The sequence below is a fragment of the Engraulis encrasicolus genome, chromosome 20 (genome assembly GCF_034702125.1).
Source record: "Engraulis encrasicolus isolate BLACKSEA-1 chromosome 20, IST_EnEncr_1.0, whole genome shotgun sequence".
In the NCBI taxonomy this organism is placed as follows: domain Eukaryota; kingdom Metazoa; phylum Chordata; class Actinopteri; order Clupeiformes; family Engraulidae; genus Engraulis; species Engraulis encrasicolus.
This window is the reverse complement of record NC_085876.1, coordinates 51,672,783-51,684,240: the sequence shown is the minus strand read 5'-3', so window position 1 is coordinate 51,684,240 and position 11,458 is coordinate 51,672,783. Positions and strand designations below refer to the sequence as shown.

General features: G+C 50.4%; 1 protein-coding gene across 1 annotated transcript in view; it reads left to right on the top strand.

Annotated features, from left to right (window-relative positions):
• Window positions 1-11,046, top strand: part of LOC134436745 (potassium voltage-gated channel subfamily KQT member 4) — a 212,654-nt gene extending 201,608 nt beyond the window's left edge. The window contains exons 15-16 of the mRNA XM_063186096.1: window positions 24-165; window positions 10,399-11,046. Coding sequence (XP_063042166.1) covers window positions 24-165; window positions 10,399-10,653 — 397 coding nt within the window. The 3' untranslated portion in view covers window positions 10,654-11,046. The remainder of the gene's footprint in view (window positions 1-23; window positions 166-10,398) is intronic.
• The last annotated feature ends 412 nt before the right edge of the window (window positions 11,047-11,458 follow it).

Below are 11,458 nucleotides of genomic sequence, written 5' to 3'. Positions count from 1 at the left end.
GTTTGTGTTTATCATGCTGGCAGGGTGGACCAGATAATTGGCCGTGGGACGGTGCAGACGGATAAGAAGGGAGAGAGGAGGGAGAAAGGAGAGAAGCCGCCCCCCGACCTGGAAGGCATGGAGGAGCTGAGCATGCTGGGACGTGTAGTCAAAGTGGAGAAACAGGTAACACACACTGCATTCTGGGACATGTAGTCAAAGTGGAGAAACGGGGAACACACACTGCATTCTGGGACATGTAGTCAAAGTGGAGAAACGGGGAACACACACTGCACACACTACACACACTAACGTGGACAGTCATGGGTAAGCAGTTGGGGGGGGGGGGGGTTGGGGGGGCTTTAATCTTTTTATTTTTTTAGTATTAAGGGGGACATTGGGCATTGGGCATTGGCAGGCTTATGATGAGGTCAAGGGGGTGTTGGCAGGCTTATGATGAGGTCAAGGGGGTGTTGGCAGGCTTATGATGAGGTCAAGGGGGTGTTGGCAGGCTTATGATGAGGTCAAGGGGGTGTTGGCAGGCTTATGATGAGGTCAAGGGGGTGTTGGCAGGCTTATGATGAGGTCAAGGGGGTGTTGGCAGGCTTATGATGAGGTCAAGGGGGTGTTGGCAGGCTTATGATGAGGTCAAGGGGGTGTTGGCAGGCTTATGATGAGGTCAAGGGGGTGTTGGGATGCTTATGATGAGGTCCAGGGGGCGTTGGGAGGCTTATGATGAGGTCAAGGGGGTGTTGGCATGCTTATGATGAGGTCAAGGGGGTGTTGGCATGCTTATGATGAGGTCAAGGGGGTGTTGGCAGGCTTATGATGAGGTCAAGGGGGTGTTGGCAGGCTTATGATGAGGTCAAGGGGGTGTTGGCAGGCTTATGATGAGGTCAAGGGGGTGTTGGCAGGCTTATGATGAGGTCAAGGGGGTGTTGGCAGGCTTATGATGAGGTCAAGGGGGTGTTGGCAGGCTTATGATGAGGTCAAGGGGGTGTTGGCAGGCTTATGATGAGGTCAAGGGGGTGTTGGCAGGCTTATGATGAGGTCAAGGGGGTGTTGGCAGGCTTATGATGAGGTCAAGGGGGCGTTGGCAGGCTTATGATGAGGTCAAGGGGGTGTTGGCAGGCTTATGATGAGGTCAAGGGGGCGTTGGCAGGCTTATGATGAGGTCAAGGGGGTGTTTGTTCTAAAAGGTTAAGAACCTGCGGTAGCCTAGTATAGTTTCCGGAGTATAAGATACTGTAAGAATAAGAACATCCTCTCCCCTTATTACCCCCACCTCTTCCTTGGCACCCCTCCTCTCCCCTTATTACCCCCACCTCTTCCTTGGCACCCCTCCTCTCCCCTTATTTCCCCCGCCTCTTCCTTGGCACCCCTCCTCTCCCCTTATTACCCCCTCCTCTCCCCTTATTACCCCCTCCTCTTCCTTGGCACCCCTCCTCTCCCCTTATTACCCCCTCCTCTCCTCTTATTACCCCTCCTCTCCCCTTATTACCCCACCTCTTCCTTGGCACCCCTCCTCTTCCCTTATTACCCCCTCCTCTCCTCTTATTACCCCTCCTTTCCCCTTATTACCCCCGCCTCTTCCTTGGCACCCCTCCTCTCCCCTTATTACCCCCTCCTCTCCCCTTATTACCCCCTCCTCTCCTCTTATTACCCCTCCTCTCCCCTTATTACCCCTCCTCTCCCCTTATTACCCCCGCCTCTTCCTTGGCACCCCTCCTCTCCCCTTATTAACCACCCCCCTCCTCTCCCCTTATTACCCCCCCCCCACCTCTCTTCCTTGGCACCCCTCCTCTCCTCTTATTACCCCTCCTCTCCCCTTATTACCCCTCCTCTTCCCTTATTACCCCTCCTCTCCCCTTATTACCCCTCCTCTCCTCTTATTACCCCTCCTCTCCCCTTATTACCCCTCCTCTCCTCTTATTACCCCTCCTCTCCCCTTATTACCCCTCCTCTCCTCTTATTACCCCTCCTCTTCCTTGCCACCCCTCCTCTCCTCTTATTACCCCCTCCTCTCCCCTTATTACCCCCCCCCCACCTCTTCCTTGGCACCCCTCCTCTCCCCTTATTACCCCCTCCTCTCCTCTTATTACCCCTCCTCTCCCCTTATTACCCCTCCTCTCCCCTTATTACCCCTCCTCTCCCCTTATTACCCCTCCTCTCCTCTTATTACCCCTCCTCTCCCCTTATTACCCCTCCTCTCCCCTTATTACCCCCGCCTCTTCCTTGGCACCCCTCCTCTCCCCTTATTACCCCTCCTCTCCCCTTATTACCCCTCCTCTCCCCTTATTACCCCCACCTCTTCCTTGGCACCCCTCCTCTCCCCTTATTACCCCTCCTCTCCCCTTATTACCCCTCCTCTCCCCTTATTACCCCGCCTCTTCCTTGGCACCCCTCCTTTCCCCTTATTACCCCCGCCTCTTCCTTGGCACCCCTCCTCTCCTCTTATTACCCCTCCTCTCCCCTTATTACCCCACCTCTTCCTTGGCACCCCTCCTCTCCTCTTATTACCCCTCCTCTCCCCTTATTACCCCTCCTCTCCCCTTATTACCCCCTCCTCTCCCCTTATTACCCCTCCTCTCCCCTTATTACCCCCTCCTCTTCCTTGGCACCCCTCCTCTCCCCTTATTACCCCGCCTCCTCCTTGGCACCCCGCCTCTCCCCTTATTACCCCCCCCTCTCCTCTTATTAACCTCTTCCTTGGCACCCCTCCTCTCCCCTTATTACCCCCACCTCTTCCTTGGCACCCCTCCTCTCCTCTTATTAACCTCTTCCTTGGCACCCCTCCTCTCCCCTTATTACCCCGCCTCTTCCTTGGCACCCCTCCTCTCCCCTTATTACCCCCGCCTCTTCCTTGGCACCCCTCCTCTCCTCTTATTACCCCTCCTCTCCCCTTATTACCCCACCTCTTCCTTGGCACCCCTCCTCTTCCCTTATTACCCCCTCCTCTCCTCTTATTACCACCCCCCCCCCTCCTCTTCCTTGGCACCCCTCCTCTCCCCTTATTACCCCCCCGCCTCTTCCTTGGCACCCCCTCCTCTCCTCTTATTACCCCCTCCTCTCCCCTTATTACCCCCGCCTCTTCCTTGGCACCCCTCCTCTCCCCTTATTACCCCCTCCTCTCCCCTTATTACCCCCTCCTCTCCCCTTATTACCCCTCCTCTCCTCTTATTACCCCCACCTCTTCCTTGGCACCCCTCCTCTCCCCTTATTACCCCGCCTCCTCCTTGGCACCCCGCCTCTCCCCTTATTACCCCCCCCTCTCCTCTTATTAACCTCTTCCTTGGCACCCCTCCTCTCCCCTTATTACCCCCGCCTCTTCCTTGGCACCCCTCCTCTCTTCCTTGGCACCCCTCCTCTCCCCTTATTACCCCCCCCCCTCTTCCTTGGCACCCCTCCTCTCCTCTTATTAACCTCTTCCTTGGCACCCCTCCTCTCCTCTTATTAACCTCTTCCTTGGCACCCCTCCTCTCCCCTTATGACCCCCACCTCTTCCCTTATTACCCCCGCCTCTTCCTTGGCACCCCTCCTCTCCCCTTATTACCCCCACCTCCTCCCTTATTACCCCCCCCCCCCCACCTCTTCCTTGGCACCTCTCCCCTTATTACCCCCGCCTCTTCCTTGGCACCCCTCCTCTCCCCTTATTACCCCCGCCTCTTCCTTGGCACCCCTCCTCTCCCCTTATTACCCCCACCTCTTCCTTGGCACCCCTCCCATGCACTCGGGGGGCAATCAACACAGAAGCTGCCCCCAGAGTTCCTGTCTCATCAGGGTGAGATGTGATGTTCAGCTTGTAATGGGCAGGAAACACACAGCAGATGCTAACGGGACTTGGCAACAGGATGCTAACGGGACTTGGCCCTCGTCCACCTGCCGGGGTTTAAATGCGTTTCCTGGGAGCTCGCCAGCATCAAGCCTGCTCTGCTGTTCAGCACTTAGACAGAGACTGTGATGAGCGATGCCAGAACGATGGCTCAAATGTCACCAAAACCAATACAGTCGTTTATTTTAACGAGCAAGTATGTACGTCTTCGTGGTGTCTGTAATCGAAGCTCTTATTAGTTTGTTGCATAGGAGCGGCTGCTAACGCTAACGCGGCAGGATAATAGGGTTTTTCACAGGATCCGGGTCCGGCAGGATAATAGGGTTTTTCACAGGATCCGGGTCCGGCAGGATAATAGGGTTTTTCACAGGATCCGGGTCCGGCAGGATAATAGGGTTTTTCACAGGATCCGGGTCCGGCAGGATAATAGGGTTTTTCACAGGATCCGGGTCCCTCATCACCAGCCCTCTCTGCCCTGTCCCTCACCAGCCCTCTCTGCCCTGTCCCTCATCACCCCTCTCTGCCCTGCCCCTCTCTCATCCGCTCTCTCTGCCATGCCCTGTCCCTCTCTCATCAAGCCCTCTCTACTGTCCCTCATCAGCAGCCCTCTCTGCCATGCCCTGTCCCTCTCAGGCCGCTCTCTCTGCCCTGCCCTGTCCCTCATCACCCCTCTCTGCCCTGTCCCTCATCAACTCTCTCTGCCCTGTCCCTCATCACCCCTCTCTGCCCTGTCCCTCATCACCCCTCTCTGCCCTGTCCCTCATCACCCCTCTCTGCCCTGTCCCTCATCAACTCTCTCTGCCCTGTCCCTCATCAGGCCTCTCTTCAATACCCTGTCCGTCTCTGGTGACATCCAGCTGAACACGCCGTAACAGGACCTGTGAAAATGATATACAAGGAACAAAAGGGCATATTTATTTATTTATTTATTTATTTATTCACTGATCGCATTCGTGATTGCTGCATGTGAGTCTGTCCGTATGTCACAAAAAAAAGACAAAAAAGATTTTGTTTGAGCAGACACTTTTGTGAATGTCTGACACCCGTTACTGTAAGTCATGAGTGCGGTGTACCGGTAATCCAAAAAATGTGCAAAAGCACCTGTGCAATAGCCACATGGACTGTGATAAATGCATATAATGTCGCAGACTCTGAGGCATCCGTTGATGTTTTGTGGTGGAGTTCACCCGAGGACTGTGGTGCGCTTTCCATGCAGTAGATCAGTGATTCTCAAAGTGTGGTCCGGGGACCAATGGTGGTCCGCGTCAGAGCTCAGGTGGTCCAAGAGGGGATTTCTACTTTTTCAAGATAAGTTAGAAGTAGGCTACATCTGTAACATTTTTACAAACCTTAACATAGCTGAAGTCATATTTTCATTACATAATAAGACACCTTTTATTCACAGATTACAAGACTAAATGATCTGCATCGAAATTAGTGTCAAATTAATGCCTGTCAACTGTCAATTCAGCTAACAGGTGGTCCTTGGACATTTTTGGGGAGACAAAGTGATCCTCGGTCTGAAAACAGTTTGAGAAACATGCAGTAGATAAACGTTTGAGGAATATTTTATGATGTGATTTTTAATCTGCCAGCCATCGATGTATTGTTTAAATGCATGGTTTTAAATTACCTAGCCTCTGGTATGCCATCGATGTACAGTATTGTTTAAATGCTTCGTTTTAAATTACCTAGCCTCTGGTATGCCATCGATGTACAGTATTGTTTAAATGCCTCGTTTTAAATTACCCCACCCAGCCTCCGGTATGGTCTGCTTTGGGGTTCTTTTTGTTTTTAGTGTTTTTTTGCTAACGCTGATTCCCGCCAGACCTCACATCGTTTGATGCACTACCGGACAGACCACAGGAGAGAGAGAGAGAGAGAGAGAGAGAGAGAGAGAGAGAGAGAGAGAGAGAGAGAGAGAGAGAGAGAGAGAGAGAGAGAGAGAGAGAGAGAGAGAGAGAGAGAGAGAAGGATGGAGGGAGGGAGGGAGAGGGGGAGAGAGAGAGAAAGAGAAAGAGAGAGAGAGAGAGAGAGAGAGAGAGAGAGAGAGAGAGAGAGAGAGGGGAGAGAAGGGGGGTAGTGGGCAAAGAGAGGGAATGATAGAGGAGAGAGGAGAAGATGGGAAAGAGAAAAGAGAGGAGAGAAGGGCAAAGGGAAGATGAAGGAGAGGAGAGGAGAGGAGAGGAGGAGAGGAGAGGAGAGGAGAAGAGGAGGGGAGAAGGGGAGGGGAGAGGAGGAGGGGAGAGGAGAGAGGAGGAGTGGGGGAGAGGAGAGGGGAGAGGACGAGAGGAGACGAGAGGAGAGGACAAGAGAGGAGAGGACAGGAGAAGAGAGAAGGGGACAGGAGAGGACAGGACAGGACAGGACAGGACAGGACAGGAGAGGAGAGGAGAGGAGAGGAGAGGAGAGGCGAGGAGAGGAGGGGAAGAGAGGAGAGGAGAGGAAAGGAGAGAAGAGAGGGGAGGAGAGGAGACAGGAGAGGAGAGGAGAGGAGAGGAGAGGAAGGGAGGAGAGGAGAGGAGAGGAGAGGAGAGGAGAGGAGAGGACAGGAGAGAGGAGAGGAGAGGAGAGGAGAGGAGAGGTTTGTGGTTTGGGAGTCCTCCAGATATCAACATGATCCCTTAGTCAGCTGAGATGAAATAAGATTAAATGATGATGATGATGATGATGATGATGATGATGATGATGATGATGAAGACGACGATGATGATGATGATGATGATGATGATGATGATGATGATGAGGATGATGAGGATGATGGTGATGGTGATGATGATGATGATGATATAACAACAGGCATAAGGGATGCAGTCCAACCTCACTGTGCTCCTCCAAAATAATACTGCACTCTGCTCTGTTTCACCAAGCCACGCCCCCATTGTCATCTATGTGAGAAGTCCGCACACTTAGAATCCTTTTTGTTGTATTTTATCATTTAATGGCAGGATATCTGAAGAAGACTGTTGAGGTCGAAACGTTATCCTGCCATGAAAAAATAAAATAGAACAAAAAGGATTCTAAGTGTGCGGACTTCTCACTCTGAAAACTACAGTTGCCCTTCGTCCTGCACCTTTCTCTGGGATGTGCACAATCCTCTCCTTCAACCCCATTGTCATCCAGCCAGTGGCAGAACGATTGCACACATGGCCCCAGGGCAAAACACTGATAGGGCCCCCCATATGTTCTAGAAAAGTCATAATAGGGCCCCCACCACCAATACGGCAGGGCCCTGGGCCCAGGGGCAAATGCCCTGCTGCACCCCCACATCGCTCGGCCTCTGCATCCAACTACAGTGGACTCGGCTCCTATTTGACGAGGGGTGGCATTTGGCGTTTGGCATTTGAAGGGGACTATTTTCAGCTCAAGCCTAAAGTGATTACGGCAGTCGTTTCTATATGTGTAGAGTAGAGACAAAAAAGGTGCTGAAACTGGTATTTGAGAAAGCCCATCACCTTTATAGACGGAAGCTGTGCGGTACGTACGGCAGCAATATGTGACAGTGCTCACATGGCGTTATGCATCAGTGCATACCGTGCAGGATTGGAAATATAAGCTCCTTTTTCCTGTATGTTCAGCATTGTAGAGAGAGGGAGATGAGGAGGTGACATTGTTGATGTAACAGAAGCCAACTCGCAGAGTGGCGTGGAACGTTAGTAAACCTCCCTCCCGAAGGCAGAGTGTGGCGTGGAACGTTAGTGAACCTCCTCCTGAAGCCTCATACAGTATCAGTAGAACGTTAGTAAACCTCCCTCCTGAAGCCTCATACAGTATCAGTAGAACGTTAGTAAACCTCCCTCCTGAAGCCTCATACAGTATCAGTAGAAGGTTAGTAAACCTCCTGAAGTCTCATACAGTATCAGTAGAACGTTAGTAAACCTCCCTCCTGAAGCCTCATACAGTATCAGTAGAACGTTAGTAAACCTCCCTCCTGAAGCCTCATACAGTATCGGTAGAACGTTAGTAAACCTCCCTCCTGAAGCCTCATACAGTATCGGTAGAACGTTAGTAAACCTCCCTCCTGAAGCCTCATACAGTATCGGTAGAACGTTAGTAAACCTCCCTCCCGAAGCCTCATACAGTATCGGTAGAACGTTAGTAAACCTCCCTCCTGAAGCCTCATACAGTATCGGTAGAACGTTAGTAAACCTCCCTCCTGAAGCCTCATACAGTATCGGTAGAACGTTAGTAAACCTCCCTCCCGAAGCCTCATACAGTATCAGTAGAACGTTAGTAAACCTCCCTCCTGAAGCCTCATACAGTATCGTTAGTAAACCTCCCTCCTGAAGCCTCATACAGTATCAGTAGAACGTTAGTAAACCTCCCTCCCGAAGCCTCATACAGTATCAGTAGAACGTTAGTAAACCTCCCTCCTGAAGCCTCATACAGTATCGGTAGAACGTTAGTAAACCTCCCTCCTGAAGCCTCATACAGTATCGGTAGAACGTTAGTACAGTAAACCTCCTGAAGCCTCATACAGTATCAGTAGAACGTTAGTAAACCTCCTGAAGCCTCATACAGTATCAGTAGAACGTTAGTAAACCTCCTGAAGCCTCATACAGTATCAGTAGAACACTAGTAAACCTCCCTCCTGAAGCCTCATACAGTATCAGTAGAATGGTAGTAAACCTCCTGAAGGCAGAGAGTGGTGTGGAACGTTAGTAAACCTCCCTCCCGAAGCCTCATACTTTAGCGTTAGCCCTGAGCTATCGGACTGGTCCTTTAGCTCAGCTGCATCGTGCTGTAGCCTCCCATACCTGAACTGATGCGTTGACTAGGAGGTGGCGGGTTCGAGCCCCCGAGCATACAGCACAGGAACACCTCAGTTACACGTTAGTATTTTTTTGCCGCAGATTCGTTACAGCCAGTTCACTCATTCAGCTGATGGGAAGAGTGGCGAAATTCAGTGTTTGAATCTGACAGCTTAACAGTCATTATGGTTGTTGTGGACTTCAAAGTGATAGCCAGCAAAGTCTTATGTGTTTAATGTACCTGTAATGCAATGCTCTGCCTTTGCAGGTACTAGTCCATTGAGATCAGCATTGGGATGGTTGGCAGGTGCCAATTTCAAGCCCTGAATGCAGTATAGTGTAATGCAGGTGTCACCAACGTGGTGCCCGCAGGCGCCAGGTAGCCCTCCAGGAGCTACTGAGGTGCCCACCAAGGATCTTAATAAACAGTCACGACTACAAGATTTTAGTCACAGTCAATGCTTTTCTTAATTTAAATATGGGATTATTTCTTTCTATCTTATAAATAATATTCCCTTATAGCTTATAACCAATTTATCATTCAATCCAGTGCGATTTAGGCATGATGTCAAGATATCAGTAGAGGATTTTGAACAAAAGTGGCCAGGTAGCTCTCAGTAGCCCTCGGATAGGTGTAGTGTAATGTAATGCATCAGTGCCAACAATGCAGGTTTGGAAATATAAACTATAAGCTGGCATTGTTGCCACTAAGGATGCACTGGTACCGATGCTGGTATTGATACCGTTGCCGATGCTGGTATTGATACCGGCCCCCATTCTTGCTCATATAGTAAAAAAAAAATGTATATCGGAAGACAAGCAACGCAGATGGTAAGCACTGCAGATTTTATTGTTAACAGCTGGAGAAGTTACTGCGTGGAGACGCTAAGTATTCCACTCAGTAAGCTCTGAAGTCATTCAGAAGGCAGTAGACAACCCTATTTAACCTTTTCCCTCCCCCACAGTCCATGTCGTCAGCTTCTTCTGTGCACGTGGGGTCCTGTATAACCAGATATCCACTGTCCATGGTCGTGTTGTCCAGTGTATGCATCGTCATATTTCGTTGATTCAGCAGCCTTGTGACCACACCAAGTAAATGCACATGTCTCCAATAATGTTGAGTGTCCCCTGAGCCATTACAGAAAAGCTTATCCACCAGAATATTTTACACTATGGGGACTTCCCCTCATTCAAATAATGAGAGTAAAGTAGTACATCATATAGAAATAGTAGTAGATAAAGAAAAACTAAGATGAAACTAACAAACACTTGCCGATACCAGGCACAGATACTGCTATTACACCTAACAATGCATCGTGAATGAATGAATGAATGAATTATTATATTTGACATCTTTCATTTGACATTTGACAGTTCATATATATAAAATGAACACATGATACTTAATTTTTTTTTTTTAAACAGAGAGTCATGATACCACAATGAAGCTCGTAAGCTCGGAAGCTCTCCTCATCATGTGGGGAAAAGCGCTGCATCAAACATTTACTAATATTTAAATCTACCTCAAAAACAATATAATATAATGTAATGTAATGTAATGTAGTGTGGTGTGGTGTAATGTAATGTAATGTAATGTAATGTAATGCAATGCTTTGCCTCACCTCATAGGTGCAGTCCATTGAGAACAAGCTGAACCTGCTGCTGAACTTCTATCTAATATATATTTAATTATTTTGAATTATTTTTATTTATTTATTTTTTGCCTCAATCAACAAGGAATGCTCCATTTTATTGAACGCTTTACAATGACAAATAAATAAAATATATTCTATTCTATTCTATTCTATTCTATTCTATTCTATTCTATTCTATCAGGTGCAGTCCATTGAGAACAAGCTGGACCTACTGCTGAACTTCTACTCCCAGTGCCTGAAGAAAGGCTCCTCCCACCTGATCCTCTCCTCCCAGCTGGAACCGGACCAGAAGGCCTCGTCCCATTTCACGCTCTCCTCCCTGCTAGAACCGGACCTGACGTCGGACTACCAAAGCCCCACCGACCAGAGAGACCTCTTCCCCTCCGCTAACACCCTCAACATCCCCCAGTCCGATAGCAACCCCAACATGGACTGAACCGGGTCGCAAGACCCAACATCTCCACTGTCCAACATCCAGAACCGGGCCAGCCTAACACCTTCAACATCCCCCAGTCCGATAGCAATCCCAACATGGACTGAACCGACCCGGGCCAACAAGACCCAACATCCCCCCACTCTCAAATCCTGAACCGGGCAAAGCCGACAAGACCCCTTGACATCGCCCCTCTCGCACAGAACCCCAATATGGACTGAACCAGGTCAGCCATATACCCTCAACAGTCTGATAGCAACCTCAACATGAGCTGAACCGGGCCAACACCCTGAATATCCCCCCACTCTCACCTCCTGAACCGGGCCAACACCCTGAATATCCCCCAGTCCGATAGCAACCCCAACATGGACTGAGCCAACCGGGCCAACAAGACCCAACATCCCCCCACTCCCAAATCCTGAACCGGGCCAACAAGACCCAACATCCCCCCACTCTCACATCCTGAACCGGGCCAACACCCTCAACATCCCCCCACTCTCACATCCTGAACCGGGCCAACACCCTCAACATCCCCCAGTCAGACAGCAAGCCCAATATGGACTGAACCGACCCGGGCCAACAAGACCCAACATCCCCCCACTCTCACATCCTGAACCGGGCCAAGAAGACCCCCCAACATCACCCCTCAAGCCCAACATGGACTGAGCCAACCGGGCCAGCAAGACCCAACATCCCCCCACTCTCACATCCTGAACCAGGTCAGCAAGACCCAACATCCTGAACCGGGCCAACACCCTCAACATCCCCCCACTCTCCAATGAGATCCAACATCCCCCCACCAATATCC